Genomic DNA, 17,964 nt, shown 5'->3' on the forward strand with positions numbered 1-17,964 from the left:
CTCAATTACCGACTAACCGGAGCCCCAGCACATTCACTCTGTATCGGTACCCACCTGTATGTAGTCTCGCTACTGTTATTTAACTACTGCTCTTTGATGACATGTTACTTTTACTTCTTATTTTTATTTCTTATTTAAAACTGCGTTATTGGTTAGGGGCTCGTAAGTAAACATTTCACTGTAAGGTGTATTCAGCGCATGTGACGAATACATTTTGATTTGATTTGCTGAGGTAGTCACCTGGAATACATCTCAATTAGCAGGTGCCTTGCTAAAAGTTCATTTGTGGAATTTCTTTCTTTCTTAATGCGTTTGAGCCAATCAGTTGTGTTGTGACAATGGTAGGGGGCGTATACAGAAGATAGCCCTATTTGGTAAAAGATCAAGTCAGTATTATGGCAAGAACAGCTCAAATAAGCAAGGCTAAACAACAGTCCATCATTAAGACATGGTCAGTCAATCCAGTAAATTTCAAGAACTTTTAAAGTTTCTTCAAGTGCAGTCGCAAAAAACATTGCTGTGATAAAACTGGTTCTCATAAGGACCGCCACAGGAATGGAAGTCCCAGATTTACCTCTGCTGCAGAGGATAAGTTCATTAGAGTGACCAGCCTCAGAAATTGCAGGCCAAATAAATGCTTCAGAGTTTAAGTAAAAGACATATGTCACACCCTGACCTTAGTTATCTTTGTTTTCTTTATTATTTGATCAGGGTGTGACAAGGGTGGTTTGTTTAGTTGTTGTATTGTCTAGGGGGTTTTGCTAGTCTATGTGTTTATATATGTATGGTTGCCTACATTGGTTCTCAATCAGAGGCAGATGTTTATCGTTAGGTAGCCATATTCCTTGGTTATTTTGTGGGTTGTTATTCTATGTTTAGTTGCCTGTTCTGCACTAGGCATATTGCTTCACGGTTTGTTTTGTTGTTCTGTTCAGTGTTCTCTCTTTAGTAAAGAGTTATGTTCGCTGACCACGCTGCGCCTTGGTCTCCTCTTTATGACGACCGTGACAACACAACATCAACTGTTCAGAGGAGAACAAAGTCGTCACTAATAAAAGGAAATAAATAAGAAGAAGAGACTTGCTTGGGCCAAAAAACACAAGCAATGGACATTAGAAAGGTGGAAATGTGTCCTTTGGTCTGGAGTCCAATTTTGGAGATTTTTGGTTCCAACCACCATGTCTTTGTGAGATGCGGTGTGGGTGAACGGATGATCTCTGCATGTGTATTTTCCACAGTAAAGCACGGAGGAGGGGGTGTTATGGTGCTTTTCTGGTGACATGGTCTGCGATTTACTTTACAAGCCACACTTAACCAGCATGGCTACCACAGCATTCTGCAGCGACACACCATCCCATCTGGTTTGGGATTAGTGGGACTATCATTTGTTTTTCTACAGGACACTGACCCAACACATCACCAGGCTGTGTAGGGACTATTTTACCAAGAAAGAGAGTGCTGGAGTGCTGCATCAGATGACATGGCCTCCACAATCCCCCCAACCTCAACCAAACTGAGATGGTTTGGGATGAGTCGGACCACAGAGTGAAGGAAAAGCAGCCAACAAGTGCTCAGCATGTGGGAACTCCTTCAAGACTGTTGGAAAAGCATTCCAGGTGGAGCTGGTTGAGAGAATGCCAAGAGGGTGCCAAGAGGGTGCAAAGCTGTCATCAAGGTAAAGGGTGTCTACTTTGAAGACTCAAATATAAAATATACTTTGATTTGTTTAACCGTTTTTTGGTTACTAAACTCAGCAAAAAAGTCCTCTCACTGTCAACTGCGTTTATTTTCAGCAAACTTAACATGTGTAAATATTTGTATGAACATAAGATTCAACATCTGAGACATAAACTGAACAAGTTCCACAGACATGCGACCAACAGAAATGGAATAATATGTCCCTGAACAAAGGGGGGGTAAAATCAAAAGTAATAATGCAGTATCTGCATTATGTACTGCAGTGCATCTTCTCCTCATGGACTCTACCAGATTTGCTAGTTCTTGCTGTGAGATGTTACCCCACTCTTCCACCAAGGCACCTGCAAGTTCCCGCACATTTCTGTGGGGTAATGGACCTAGCTCTCACCCTCCGATCCAACAGGTCCCAGATGTGCCTCAATGGGAGGTCCAGGCTCTTCGCTGGCCATGACAGAACACTGACATTCCTGTCTTGCAGGAAATCATGCACAGAACGAGCAGTATGTCTGGTGGCATTGTCATGCTGGAGGGTCATGTCAGGATGAGCCAGCAGGAAGGGTACCACATGAGGGAGGAGGATGTATCCCCTGTAACGCACAGCGTTGAGATTGCCTGCAATGACAACAAGCTCAGTCCGATGATGCTGTGACACACCGCCCCAGATCATGACGGACCCTCCACCTCCAGAGTACAGGCCTCGGTGTAACGCTCATTCCTTCAACGATAACCGCAAATCCGACCATCACCCCTGGCGAGACAAACCCGCCACTTTGCCAGTCCTGTCTGGTCCAGCGACGGTGGGTTTGTGCCCATAGGCGACGTTGTTGCCGGTGATGTCTGGTGAGGAGCCGCCTTACAACAGGCCTACAAGCCCTCAGTCCAGCCTCTCTCAGCCTATTGCGGACAGCCCTGAGCACTGATGGAGGAATTGCGCGTTCCTTGTGTAACTCGGGCAGTTGTTGTTGCCATCCTGTACCTGTCCCGCAGGTGTGATGTTCGGATGTACCGATCCTGTGCAGGTGTTGTTACACGTGGTCTGCCACTGCTAGGACAATCAGCTGCCCGTCATGTCTCCATGTAGCGCTGTCTTAGGCATCTCACAGTACGGACATTGCAATTTATTGCCCTGGCCACATCCTTGCAGCATGCCTAAGGCACATTCACGCAGATGAGCAGATACCCTGGGCATCTTTCTTTTGGTGTTTTTCAGAGTCTGTAGTAGTTTTTATAACTGTGACCTTAATTGCCTACCGTCTGTAAGCTGTTAGTGTCTCAACGACCATTCCACAGGTGCATGTTCATTAATTGTTTATGGTTCATTGAACAAGCATGGAAACAGTGTTGAAACCCTTTACAATGAAGATCTGTGGGGTTATTTGGATTTTTACGAATTGTCTTTGAAAGACAGGGTCCTGAAAAGGAAAAATGTATATTTATTTGACTTTACATGATTCCATATACATTTCAATGAAGCAGTAACTTAACAAAATGTGGAAAAAGTCAAAGTGTCTGAATACTTTCGGAATGCACTGTATTTGGAAAGTATTTAGACCCCTTGACTTTTTCCGGGGACAGACAGAGACACACACACACACACACACACACACACACACACACACACACACACACACACACACACACACACACACACACACACACACACACACACGAGTGCACTCACATGCCAGTGTTCTTGATGATGCGTCCCATGTCCATCTTCTATCCAATGTCGTGGACCACAAAGAAAATGTGTGTGGTCTGGGGTGGCTTGTCTTCCAGTGAGGCCTCCTCCACATAGCCTCGGTGGAGCCGCGTACCACTGCTGGAGGCTGGGGGGTGGCGTGGGAGGGGAAATGGTCAGGAAAATCAGAGGCTCCCAACAGTAGGCGATTGCACATTGCCCAGATTTTGCCCAATTGATGAATGTTTCCCTAATTGCCTTGAATCATAATTACCCTGATTTAAGGAAAGCCTCAAATCATAAGAAACATTCAATTTCACCCCCTGCCACAACGAATTGACCGAACATATACTCGGCATAGATGGTGATGAACATCGTAGATCATCCTATATTTGAAAGGAACATTGGAGTGACCGTTTACATGGTGCTGTTTACGTGGGACACTGTGTGTGTGGCCCTGTTCAGAGCTTTCCTTGCTAACACTTGCTAACACACTAAGCCAACAGGATTTTCTGCTTGCCATCTAGCCAGCACAGCACTAAGGATATTTCCAGCGACCGTGGGTTTGTGTGTCATTCAGAGGAGATTGAGGTAACTCCTCCCAGATCCACCTCTTCATCTTCATCAACTTTGGATGGAAATATGGAGCCTCTCCAATCCGGTCTCATCTCCACAAGTGGCCTAGGAGGTTGTGTCTAGCTAAGGGTTTACTGATTTTGGGATGGGGAAGGGGGGCTTCAACAGTAGAGTGGTCAGTCAGCAGTGACCTCTAACCTTTGGAGAAGCCCAGTTTCTGGGTGACGGTGCGGGCGATCTTGGAGGTGGTGGTATTGCTGTAGAGGTAGACCTCGTCCACACTGTGCCAGTCCACGTGGGTACGACTCAGCTTCAGACTATGGACAGCTGCAGAGGGAGGGAGGGCAGAATAGTGGAAGGAAAGAGGGAGGATTGGGGAAAGGAGGGAATGATGGAGGAACGAGAGAGGTTGGAAGGGATGGAGAAAGGGGGAAGCATGCGAGGAAGATGGAATGAGAAGAGAGAGCAAGCAGAAAAAGGAGGTGAGGAAAGATGAATGAATGACGGGGTAGAGAGAAAATACACTCATCAAAAGGGTGATTACAAACTCCTAATTTTGCATTCAACTCAACAAGGAGAAAGTTTGATCTGGTCTAGCGGTCGATCAAATAATGACTAGTGCATTGATCTGCGGAGAGTTACTAGAGAACCATAAAATAACATATTGAAGAAGCACACAGGTTCACAGAGTCTGCATATGTATTCCTTGAGCATATGTATTCCTTGAGTGTCATTGACTGTGTACAATAGACAATGTGAGATACTACAGTACCACACAAGTCCCCAGTGGGGCTCTATGGTAAGCCCCAATCTCCTATGTGGATGGGCTACACTGAGGCTGTGCAGAACATATCCTTGACAGAGGACTATATTAGATTCCAGCCTTGTTATCTTAGTGGGCACACAACAACAGGGCAAGTAAGAGTGGAAATATGGCATGTATAGTCTAAACAGGGGGAGCGGAATTGGAAGCGGTTAGCTGAAAACAAGAAAGATAAATTAAACCAGTTGATTAGGGTGAGACGATCACATTGAGGTTTGAATGACACTTCAGACAATGTACAGTACGCGAAGAGGTGACCGGTTATTTTCACACACCAGTCACCGGACCGAACCCTGCGGTGCTCACAGCCAATCAGGAGGGAATAGAAGGACAGTGTTAAAGAGTCCAGGGCAAAGGGATTCAAAGGAGAGGTGGACATTAGGGGGACTTTCCCAGTGACCTGTACTTGTGTAGCCTCCTAGAGACCACATCCTGTTTTACAATGCAGCCCAGACCAGGGCAAAGCACACCAGAGGATCTAGCAGTCAAACACAGAGAGCTTAAGAAGTTTACATGGGAGGCTTCCCAACTACGCCCCGGAGAGCCAGGGAGGGAGATGGAAAAGAAGAAAGAGTTGTAGATACATTTAGAGACAGTGTGAGAGATCAACAGCTAGAACTAGAGTGAGAGAGAATGACAGTCAGAAAGAGAGCGAGAAAGACAGCCTGTTTGTACCTGAGGTATGGAATTATGCCACTAAACTAGGGCAAAAGTGGTGTTAAAATGGTGCTATTGTTAGGATGCTACTCTCAACTTTAAATGGCATGGGAGAGTTACAGTTTGACAAATATGCACAAGGCCTATCTATGGCCTGCCAAACATCTTAGCTAGGGAGTACACTACTCTGTGTTAGTTCACTACGGTTGCGTTCATTATGAACAAAAACAGCAGAGAAAATGTTGTGCCAAATGAATGCAACCCATGTCTTTCCAGATTACCGGACTGTAATTTACTGCATGTGGATATTTTATTTATTTATTTCACCTTTATTTAACCAGGTAGGCAAGTTGAGAACAAGTTCTCATTTACAATTGCGACCTGGCCAAGATAAAGCAAAGCAGTTCGACACATATAACAACACAGAGTTACACATGGGGTGATACAAACAGTCAATAATACAGTAGAAAAATATGTCTATATACAATGTGAGCAAATAAGTTGAGATAAAGGAGGTAAAGTAAGAAAAAAAAGGCCATGGTGGCAAAGTAAATACAATATAGCAAGTAAAACACTGGAATGGTAGATTTGCAGTGGAAGAATGTGCAAAGTAGAGATTGAAATAATGGGGTGCAAAGGAGCAAAATAAATAAAGTAGGGAAAGAGGGAGTTGTTTGGGCTAAATTATAGATGGGCTATGTACAGGTGCAGTAATCTGTGAGCTGCTCTGACAGCTGGTACTTAAAGCTAGTGAGGGAGATAAGTGTTTCCAGTTTCAGAAATGTTTGTAGTTCGTTCCAGTCATTGGCAGCAGAGAACTGGAAGGAGAGGCGGCCAAAGGAAGAATTGGGTTTGGGGGTGACCAGAGAGATATACCTGCTGGAGCGCGTGCTACAGGTGGGTGCTGCTATGGTGACCAGCGAGCTGAGATAAGGGGGGACTTTACCTAGCAGGGTCTTGTAGATGACCTGGAGCCAGTGGGTTTGGCGACGAGTAAGAAGCGAGGGCCAGCCAACGAGAGCGTACAGGTCTATATTATTATTAGGTCTATATTATATTATTATATTAGGTATATATTCAGGCTAGTTTAACTGAACTCTGCAGACAGTGCAGAGACGCTTATTGCCAGCGATAGAGGAGCAGTTATTCCATCCATAGAGGCAATGTTATACCTTAGAGTGCAGACTGCAGTCTATGGGGGCCCGAATGGCGACTCTGTTGCCTCATTGTCTGTGATCACGCCACTACAGGGAAAGAGAGGCGGAGAAGAGGAGGATTTTTGGAGAGATAGCTTATTAAGCTCAGATCCATAGTTGTCCTATGTGGATTTAGAGAGCCTGGAAGGATGTTACTAGCTAACTGACACTCCACCTACTTAGCTGTACCTCCACTAACAGACAGACCGGAGCAAGATCATCCAGAAGTCCAGAAAGCAGCTGCAGCAGTAATTGTGACAAACTCTGCTTCACAGAAAGGGGGAAATTCTAGTGACTAAGCCCAGTTTAAACTAAAGGAGTGAGGAGGAGTCTAATCTAGATCTAATTCTTCTAGAGCGGGTTGGGATGTCTCACTGGGCTTTGAACGAAGATCTAGTTCAATCGAAACCTAAGATCTAGAGGGAGGATGGAGTATAGCAGACATGTAGGAGATAATGTAGGGGATAAAAAAGGCTGGTGTTACAGTACCTGAGAAGCGCTTGCGCTTGCGACATTTAGTTGTAGCATTCGGCTGAAATCCACTCCATTTGAAAAGAAGGGGGAGGTAGAAAGGGGGCAGGTGGGAGAGAACTAACAACCAAGAGACAGTGAGTGATGGACATGACGATGGTGTTTGGTCAGAAAGGGCTACCCACTGCCATCACTGTGACACTGGGGGCATTTGTCAAGCAGCGCCGCTATCAGGTAACCACGCTGGGATTTGTGTGTACAGTACATTAGCCGTTGGGTTAGCAGCTGAAAATGTCACATTTAGTTTTTAATAGGAAATAGTTTAGAACCGTACAGCCTAACCATTAATACATTATTTTTTATGTTTACCCCCTTTTTCATGGTATCCAATTGTTAGTAGTTACTATCTTGTCTCATCACTACAACTCCCGTACGGGCTCGGGAGAGACGATGGTCAAGAGCCATGCGTCCTCCAAAACACAACACAACCCAACCAAGCCGCACTGCTTCTTAACACAGCGCGCATCCAACCCGGAAGCCAGCCGCACCAATGTGTCGGATCGCTAGTGCGCGATCAGACAAGGATATCCCTACCGGCCAAACCCTCCCTAACCCGGACGACGCTTGGCCAATTGTGCGCCGCCCCATGGACCTCCCGGTTTGTGGACCCTACTGTTGGAAGGGAGTAAGTTGCCTGAGCTGACTGAGCTGGAGGCTGGGTTTGTGTTTAAGGACAGTTAGTCAACACAAGGGTGTTCATATTAAACCTGAGCTGGGAGCTCAGCTGGTCATAAAGGTATGATGCTGTGCTGTGAAGGCTTTCATATTTCACAATTACTCACAGCTATAAATAGGTCAATCAAGACTACCCAGATGCAAGCAAGTTGTCAAGGGTGAGTTGTGTAGGGAGAGAGGAATAGAGAGAGCGAGCACTGTACTACCATATGGCCACCCTCTGAGGGTCTGGTGACAGACACATGAATCAGCTGCTCCATCTGGGACCACATCAATACAACAGTTTCACAATAGGCTTTATATCCTGCTTATGATTAATACTAACACAGCATTAATACATCTGGCTTATTTTCTGAACTGAAGATGGCTTGCGTGCCCTATCATAGGCTATGCTTGGGTTCAGAGGTTCAATGCTGTATATTTCAGGATGTTGACAGTTGCAGATGATATGACAGTGCTACAAAGTACAAGATATTGCATTTTGACGTGGCCTGCTCAGGGCTTGGTATGGCCTAAATATTGAATGTAGGTCCATTGGTGGAGTGGAATGGCATGGCATTCCAAATGACATATTAGATTAGAGCTGGTCTGCTCTGCTTGGAGCTTTGGATTTAATCGTCCAGGGGAAAGAGCAGTACTGCAGATGCAACACTGCAAATGTACTGCACTTTAATTAAACTGTTTGACAACTTGAGTCTGACAACCTTATGATTACATTTTGTATTGTTTATTTTGAATGGTAGCCCTTCTAGTTATTGAATGCGTATGGTCAATGTACATGTCATAGTGTGCCATGATGAATGTCCTGTGGTGTAGGCTAGAGCTGTGACATGACTTTATGTGGTGTTATGACCTGTGTGTGTTTGACACATGACCCTTTGTGTCTGTGGGGCTTTGCTTTGCTCTGGCCCTCCATGAGCCTGACAGACTGGAATACTCCCCACCGTCATGAGCCCTGGCCCAGCCCCTAGCCGGCCCACAGGCAAATAGCTCTCCTGCCTCAAACACACCCTCATGATACTCTCACATAGGCTTTACACACAGTCCCTTCACACACTCACATTTCTCTGTTGCCATCATCAGCAACCACTCCAAAAACACATGCAGGCAGATAGCCACAGTACACACACATTCTCACTATATTGTTCCATACACAGCACAGTGAGCACACAGTCTCCCTTAGTGACACACAGGCAGGGCATGTTTAAACAGGTCTTCCAAATCCTGAAAGGGGAGCTATCAGGGCCATCTTGCTATTAACACCCCCCTGCTCCATAGTTGGTGTATTCACAGTGAGAGGGTCAGCCTCAATGGACTTTTCTCTGGAGGTGCCATTTCAGTCACACTGGCGCTAACTGACGGTTTCTGTACAACAAATATTGTCAGTGATACTTTGTACATTATTTTTTCCTCGTTTCTCAAGCCAGACTGGCAGGTACTGACTCTATATCATGTGACTCAGCCCATCGCCAGCTTCAGTAGCTGCTGAAATCATCATTAAACCCTCCACTGTACAGCTGCTATGCGGGTCGCCATCTGTGGCCACTGTCAATTGATCATGGCTAGGAGGGATCCAGCTTTTGTCAAATTAACATCAGATTTGACTTTTCATAGCAGGTTAGGAGAATTAGGTTAAGGTTAGGAAAAGGGTTAGTCTTAGCTAAAATAAAATAAAAATCTAACTTTTGACATTCATTTGACAACAGCTGGATCCCTTTCTAGCCATGACCCTGTCAATTTTCCTCCTCAAATTAGGCAGCGATGGCAGCCATTAACTGCAAAGAAAGTGGCAAACTGTCACTGTCACTCTTGGCCAAAGAAGCCTGATGAGGAATGAGGAACCTTTCAATGTATTTTCCCCCTCCATTTTTAATAACAATGAACAGTGGCTGAATATCTCTATGAAATGACATGTCATTCCACATCCTCTCCCCCTGTTTGACTGAGACAGCAGCAGCAGCAGCAGTAACCTAGGGCAGGAGAGGACTCCACTCACACAGGTCATCCTGCCTGTATCATGATCAACCCATGCCTACATAACATGCCTGCAATGCATGCCCCACCATATGCTTTCTGCTCCATTCGTCTGAGATGGCTGCTGGGGCTTCAGGGCCAGAGAGGCAGGGAGGGAAACAGGGAGGAGAAGGGATAGGAATGTTGAGAGAAAGAGGGAAAGGGTGATGAGTTAGAGAGAAAGAGGGGGGGAGGAAGGGTGAGAGAGAAAGACAGAGTTTGGAGGGAGAATGATGGGAAGAGGAGTGAAGGAGAGAGAAAGAGGGGGAGAGCGAGAGAGTACTGCAGTATTTTCAAAGCACAGCTTGCTCTGTGTTGTGTACTGTGCTAAAGTGGCTCAAGGTGCTTTACAACAGTGTGTGAAGCCCGGAGTGTTCGCATTATAAAGGAAGCACACTAAAAATGCGTCTCAAACGGATGATAATGAATATTAAGATGTAAGGCTTTTAAGATGCAATCATTATTTAGTATATATCAGCATGGACACTAATAACAAGATTGTCAGTCTTCAACAATGTTCAGTGTAGCATAGCAAAAACTAAGAGAAGTTCAGTAAGCTATAAGACTTCACTACACAGGGTATTAACTGGCTTTTTCAGAACATGTCAACAGTTTGAAGTGTCAATCTCGAGAAGAGTGAATCCTCGTATGAATGAATCCATCCAACTGATTTGGTGAAGTGATAGGACAGAACAGAGTAGTGTCGTATTCTCTCAGAAGAGGTGACTCAGAACGGAAAGGATGTGGGATGTGCTTCCAGAGGGGGATTTGGAAAGGGCCGGGTTGTTGGTAGTTACGTGAAGGTGACACAACCCTTGGCATAACCCTGGAACCCATTTCAAACACTCAGTCTGTGATTTGATTAGGATGTGTGTCCTCTGTGCGTGTGTAGATTGCTGTAAGGCAACCTCCAGTAGCCAGCCAGTCTACAGATGACACTATTTACGGTCCCCTATAGCTCCTGAACGGTGAGAAGAGACTGTCCTTGAATGAATGAACAGAGTGTACTGTTGGAGGAATTCAAAACACAGAATAGATGCTAGAACAGGGATCCATTCAAGGACTAAACTTATTTTGATTAACAGTTAATCAGAGCAAGTCATGACCATTTACAATGAGGGGTTAATGTGTGCAAACACTGTGTTATGGTCCAATACAGAGTGCCATTGTGACTGAGGAGATGGCGCTGGCCTTCGTTGGAAGGAAAGCAGCACTTGTTCTCAGTTCAAGATATACGTTTTGTCTTCAGACTTAGCTTGACCTGTCAAGATGATTTCTCATACACATACACTACTGTTCAAAAGCGTGGGGTCACAGAAATGTCTTTGTTTTTGAAAGAAAAGCACCTTTTTTTGTCCATTAAAATAACATAAAATTTATCAGAAATACAGTGTAGATATTGTTAATGTTGTAAATGACTATTGTAGCTGGAAACAGCTGATTATTTTATGGAATATCTACATAGGCATACAGAGGCCCATTATCAGCAATCATCACTTCTGTGTTCCAATGGCACGTTGTGTTAGCTAATCCAAGTTTACCGTTTTAAAAGGCAATCATTAGAAAAACTGCAATTATGTTAGCACAGCTGAAAACTGTTGTTCTAATTAAAGAAGCAATAAAACTGGCCATCTTTAGACTAGTTGAGTATCTGGAGCATCAGCATTTGTGGGTTCGATTACAGGCTCAAAATGTCCGGAAACAAATAACTTTCTTCTGAAACTCATCAGTCTATTATTGTTCTGAGAAATGAAGGCTATTCCATGTGAGAAACTTCCAAGAAACTGAAGATCTCGTGCAACGCTGTGTACTACTCCCTTCACAGAACAGTGCAAACTGTCACTAACCAGAATAGAAAGAGTGGGAGGCCCCGGTGCACAACTGAGCAAGAGGACAAGTACATTAGAGTGTCTAGTTTTAGAAACAGATGCCTCACAAGTGCTCAACTGGCAGCTTCATTAAATAGTACCCGCAAAACACCAGTCTCAACATCAACAGTGAAGAGTTGACTCCGGGATGCTGGCCTTCTAGGCAGAGTTGCAAAGAAAAAGCCATATCTCAGACTGGCCAATAAAAAGAAAAGATTAAGATGGGCAAAAAAACACAGACACTGGACAGAGGAAGATTGGAAAAAAGTGTTATGGACAGACGAATCTAAGTTTGAGGTGTTCGGTTCACAAAGAAGAACATTCATGAGACGCAGAAAAAACGAAAAGAAGCTGGAGGAGTGCTTGACGCCATCTGTCAAGCATGGTGGAGGCACTGTGATGGCCTGGGTGTGCTTTGGTGGTGTAAAAGTGGGAGATTTGTGCATGGTAAAAGGGATCTTGAAGAAGGAAGGCTATCACTCCATTTTGCAACGCCATGCCATACCCTGTGGACAGTGCTTAATTGGAACCAATTTCCTCCTACAACAGGACAATGACCAAAAGCACAGCTCTTAACTATTTAGGGAAGAAGCAGTCAGCTGGTATTCTGTCTATAATGGAATGGCCAGCACAGTCACCGGATCTCAACCCTATTGAGCTGTTGTGGGAGCAGCTTGACCGTATGGTACAAAAGAAGTGGCCCGTCAAGCCAATCCAACTTGTGGGAGGTGCTTCAGGAAGCATAGGGTGAAATCTCTTCAGATTACCTCAACAAATTGACAACTAGAATACCAATGGTCTGCAGGGCTGTAATTGCTGTAAATGGAGGATTCTTTACCGAAAGCAAATTCTCAAGGACACAATTATTATTTCAATTAAAAATCATTATTTATAACCTTGTCAACGTCTTGACTATATTTTATAGTCATTTTGCAACTCATTTCATGTATGTTTTCATGAAAAACAAGGACATTTCTAAGTGACCTCAATCTTTTGAACGGTAGTGTGCATATAAACATGTATGTCCTTAGACAGCACACACCAACACCAATGGCATTCGCCCTTTCTCTATCACACACACAAACGTAGAGACAGTCTCCTTACCTTTACCTCTTTCACTGACACAGTCACACAAAATCTCCCCTGGTGACACACTGCGATGTAATACCGCTGGTATCGCACTCATTTACACAACCTCACATTCATTACAGAAGAAGCAGCCCTAAAGACGTGTTGCATTCAGAGGTGGATTGCTGACTGAAAGATTGCTTTATCATTACTTTTCAGAGTGCTTCAACTAACCATTCCTGAAAATAAGTCACATAACTGTGCTGTCTGAGCCTTGCATAACAAATACACTTTTACCTATAATACAATACAACCTAACACAATACAACCAACTGCCTCCTAAAGATCAAACCTATATTTTTCTGGTCTACAGGGAGATCATGATAGCTAATAAGTTGAGTAATAACATGAGTCTCAAAAGCACTTTTCAGTTCTGCTAAGGTGGGCTAAGGTAAATGACTTGAATGGGAGCGGATGCTTTTTTAATGGAGTCCATAATTAACCCAGACACCATCGACAGAGAACCCCATTCCACAGCCGCTATCACATTGTATTATGTATAAGTTCCTTATAGATAATTGCCTGGCTGGAATTATAATCAGGTTAGTAGTGATTTCGCTGAAAGAGCTTTGCGGATGAAGATTTGAGAGAGCATTCCTACAGCACTGGTATCCAACCCTGGTCCAGGAGAACTAGCTGATTCAGCTAATCAACAAATCATCAAGACATGGTTGGTGGAATCAGCAGTTTCAGTGCCGGGCGGATTCAGTGACTGGCGGATCCTGGCTAACTGGCGGATCCTGGCCGACTGGCAGTTCTGGCAGATCCCGGCTGACTGGCGGATCTGGAAGAGTCTGGTTGACTGGCGGATCTGGAAGAGTCTGGTTGACTGGCGGATCTGGAAGATTCTGGTTGACTGGCGGATCTGGAAGAGTCTGGTTGACTGGTGGATCTGGAAGAGTCTGGTTGACTGGCAGATCTAGAAAAGTCTGGTTGACTAGCAGATCTGGAAGAGTCTGGTTGACTGGCAGATCTGGAAGAGTCTGGCTGACTGGCAGATCTGGAAGAGTCTGGTTGACTAGCAGATCTGGAAGAGTCTGGTTGACTGGCAGATCTGGAAGAGTCTGGCTGACTGGCAGATCTAGAAGAGTATGGCTGACTGGCGGATCCTGGCAGACTGACGGATCTGGCTGCTCCATGCTGACTGGCGGCTCTGGCTGCTCCACACTGACTGGCGGCTCTGGCTGCTCCATATAGGCTGACAGCTCTGGCGGCTTCTTACAGACTGGCAGCTCTGGCCGCTCCGTGCAGACTGGCAGCTCCTTGCAGACTGGAAGCTCCTTGCAGACTGGCAGCTCCTTGCAGACTGGCAGCTCCTTGCAGACTGGCAGCTCTGGCTGCTTCATGCAGACTGACAGCTCTGGCTGCTCCATGCAGACTGGCAGCTCTGGTTGCTTCATGCAGACTGACAGCTCTGGCTGCTCTGAACAGGCGGGAGACTCCGGCTGCGCTGGAGATGAGGAAAGCTCTGACAGCGCTAGATAGGCGGGAGACTCCGGCAGCGCTGGAGAGGCGAGGCGCACTGTAGGCCTGATGCGTGGTGCTGGCACTGGTGGTACTGGACCGAGGACATGCACAGGAATCCTGGTGCGTGGAGCTGCTACCGGAGGGCTGGGGTGTGGAGGTGGTACTGGATAGACCGGACCGTGCAGGCGCACTGGAGCTCTTGAGCACCGAGCCTGCCCAACCTTACCTTGCTCGATGCCCACTCTAGCCCGGCCTATACGGCACTGGGGACACCGTGCGCACCACTGCATAACACGGTGCCTGCCCGGTCTCTCTAGCCCCCCGGTAAGCACAGGGAGTTTGCGCAGGTCTCCTACCTGGCGTAGCCCTTCTCCCTGTGAGCCCCCCCCAATACATTTTTGGGGCTGACTCTCGGGCTTCCATCCGCTCTGCCGTGCTAGCTCCTCATAATGCCGCCTCTCTGCTTTTGCTGCCTCCAGCTCGGCTTTGGGGCGACAATAATCTCCAGGCTGTTCCCAGGGTCCTCTCCCGTCTAGAATCTCCTCCCAAGTCCATTTCTCCAAGTAGTGCAGCCTCTCCTACTGTAGCTGCTGCTGCTCCTGCTGCTCCTGCCTCTGTTGCCTCTCCTGCGGCTCCTGTCTGTTGACACGCTGCTTGGTCCTTTTGTGGTGGGTGATTCTGTAACGGTTCTCTTGTGGTGAAGGAGAGTCAGACCAAAATGCAGCGTGTAGATTGCGATCCATGTTTATTAAACTGAAGTAACACGAATCTAAATACAAACACTACAAAACAATAAACTTAACGAAAACCGAAACAGCCTAATACTGGTGCACATACACACAGAATAAGGACATCAAGACACTAAGGACAATCACCCACAAAACCCAACACAAAACAGGCTACCTAAATATGGTTCCCAATCAGAGACAAGGACTAACACCTGCCTCTGATTGAGAACCATATCAGGCCAAACATAGAAATAGACAAACCAGACACACAACATAGAATGCCCACCCAGCTCACGTCCTGACCAACACTAAAACAAGGAAAACACATATGAACGATGGTCAGACCGTGACAGCCTCCTCTAGGCCCAGTATCATACTACCCGGGAGAACCCGGTGGCGGCCTGGCGGCAGGTGCCTATTCAGACCTGGCTGAACCGAGTGCATCCCCGCCTGCATCGTTTCGCCTATAGGCTCTTCATAGCAGCACACAAATACATTGCTTTCCAAGTCCCAGTCTGTGTTGTTGTTACCAACATATGAAAAAAAACTGTTCATGGAGAACTGCTTAGCAAAGACGTCTTGTTTGTAAAACTGCTCGACATAACTATTGAGCAAGCTAGCTTGCCATTAGCTTGCTAGCCGACCTCTATGTAGTAATCAGAAAGCCGCCTTGGTGCTGGCATCTGCTGTAGCTGAGCTTCTAACTAAATCCAACTATTTGTTTTGAATCCTCTTCGTTATTCCGGTTAAAACATGTATAGTTGAATGTCACCATATTCCTAAAAAAATGCTCCATCTTCTAATTCGTTTTGATGAGAGGAATCACTTGAAGCCATTGTGGTCTGGTCCATGGTTGGGATGTCAGTTATTTCAGTTTTGCCCAAAGGATTGTGTTGTTAGTGTCTTCCTCTTCTTCAATTAGGTTTAACGGCGGTTGGCATCCAATAAATGTTGCATTACCGCCACCTACTAGACTGGAGTACAACTCCCTTATACTTTGATAAAATACTTACGTTCCATTCCTGCAGTACAGTTGATAACCATTGCTATAAATGCTAAAAATCTAATCTTACTGAAACATATATCTGTTGTTGGCCTATACCTCTGTACTGGTAAAAATCTACTACTCACACCACTCCTCTTGGGATCCTTCCCCCTTGACCCATCTTCCTCTACTTTCTTCACCGCCTCAGCATATGATAACTTCTGCACTACTCTAACCCTGGAAACCTCAACCTGCCTCACTCGCACAGGACATTTCTGATCCCCAGCCCCATGGGCACCCCTGAAATTAACACATACCACTACTTTCCCAATGCTACACATTCCTTTGTCTCATGCCCTTCTGCACACTTCTCACACATAGGAACCTCCCTCCTACATACTGCTGCCACATGCCCATCAGCTTGACACCTGTAACAACGTAATGTATTCGGCACAAAAGCTTGTACAGGATAACTTATATATCTTAACATCACTTTGTCGGGCAAAGACTCAACATCAAAACTCAAAAGAACAGACAATGACTCTTCTGTTTCACCCTGTCTGTGTCGCAACAAACGACGATCATCACAAACACCAGGAATCTTACCCTTCAGTTGTTCAACTTTTTGTCCTTGTTCTGTCTCTGTGTTACTTTGCAGCAGTATTAGGCTGTTTCGGTTTTCGTGTTACGTTTATTGTTTTTGTATTTGATTCGTGTTTACTTTTTTTCATTAAACATGGATCGCAATAGCCACGCCGCATTTTGGTCTGACTCTCCTTTGCCTACAAAAAAACCGTGACAGAATCACCCACCACAACAGGACCAAGCGGCGTGGTAACGGGCAGCAGCAGGAGCAGCTTAATAAGGACTGCTGGACTTGGGAGGAAATCCTCGACGGGAGAGGACCCTGGGCTAAACCAGGGGAGTGTAGCCGCCCCAAGGTGCAGCAGGAGAAGAGGCAACAGGAGCAGCCCAAATAGGAGTACTGGACATGGGAGGATGAGTTGGATGGTAAAGGACCCTGGGCACAGCCTGGAGGAGAATATCGCCGCCCCAAAGAAGAGCTGGAGGCGGCCAAAGGCGGAGAGGCGCTGGTATGAGGAGGCAGCGCAGCATCGTGGATGGAAGCCCGAGAGTCAGCCCCAAAAATGTATTGGGGGGGCTCACAGGAAGTATTGCGAAGCCAGGTAGGAGACCTGCGTCAACTTCCTGTGGTTACCAGGGGGCTAGAGAGACCGGGCAGGCACCGTGTTATGCTTGAAGCGCACAGTGTCTCCAGTGCGGGTGCATAGCCCGGTGCGGTACATTCCAGCTCCGCGTATCGGCCGGGCTAGAGTGAGCATCGAGCCAAGTGCCATGAAGCCGGCTCTACGCATCTGAAACAAGGAAAACACATATGAACGATGGTCAGACCGTGACAGCCTCCTCTAGGCCCAGTATCATACTACCCGGGAGAACCCGGTAACGGCCTGGCGGCAGGTGCCTATTCAGACCTGGCTGAACCGAGTGCATCCCCGCCTGCATCGTTTCGCCTATAGGCTCTTCATAGCAGCACACAAATACATTGCTTTCCAAGTCCCAGTCTGTGTTGTTGTTACCAACATATGAAAAAAAACTGTTCATGGAGAACTGCTTAGCAAAGACGTCTTGTTTGTAAAACTGCTCGACATAACTATTGAGCAAGCTAGCTTGCCATTAGCTTGCTAGCCGACCTCTATGTAGTAATCAGAAAGCCGCCTTGGTGCTGGCATCTGCTGTAGCTGAGCTTCTAACTAAATCCAACTATTTGTTTTGAATCCTCTTCGTTATTCCGGTTAAAACATGTATAGTTGAATGTCACCATATTCCTAAAAAAATGCTCCATCTTCTAATTCGTTTTGATGAGAGGAATCACTTGAAGCCATTGTGGTCTGGTCCATGGTTGGGATGTCAGTTATT

General features: G+C 45.9%; 1 protein-coding gene across 1 annotated transcript in view; it reads right to left on the reverse strand.

The window, feature by feature from the left end:
• Window positions 1-17,550, reverse strand: part of LOC109904564 (phospholipase DDHD1-like) — a 29,066-nt gene extending 11,516 nt beyond the window's left edge. Inside the window, 3 exon segments of the mRNA XM_020501765.1 lie at window positions 3,380-3,527; window positions 4,154-4,282; window positions 17,475-17,550. Of these exon segments, the coding sequence (XP_020357354.1) occupies window positions 3,380-3,527; window positions 4,154-4,282; window positions 17,475-17,550 (353 nt within the window).
• Between the last annotated feature and the right edge of the window lie 414 nt (window positions 17,551-17,964).

Source organism: Oncorhynchus kisutch, linkage group LG14 (assembly GCF_002021735.2).
Source record: "Oncorhynchus kisutch isolate 150728-3 linkage group LG14, Okis_V2, whole genome shotgun sequence".
NCBI classification, from domain to species: domain Eukaryota; kingdom Metazoa; phylum Chordata; class Actinopteri; order Salmoniformes; family Salmonidae; genus Oncorhynchus; species Oncorhynchus kisutch.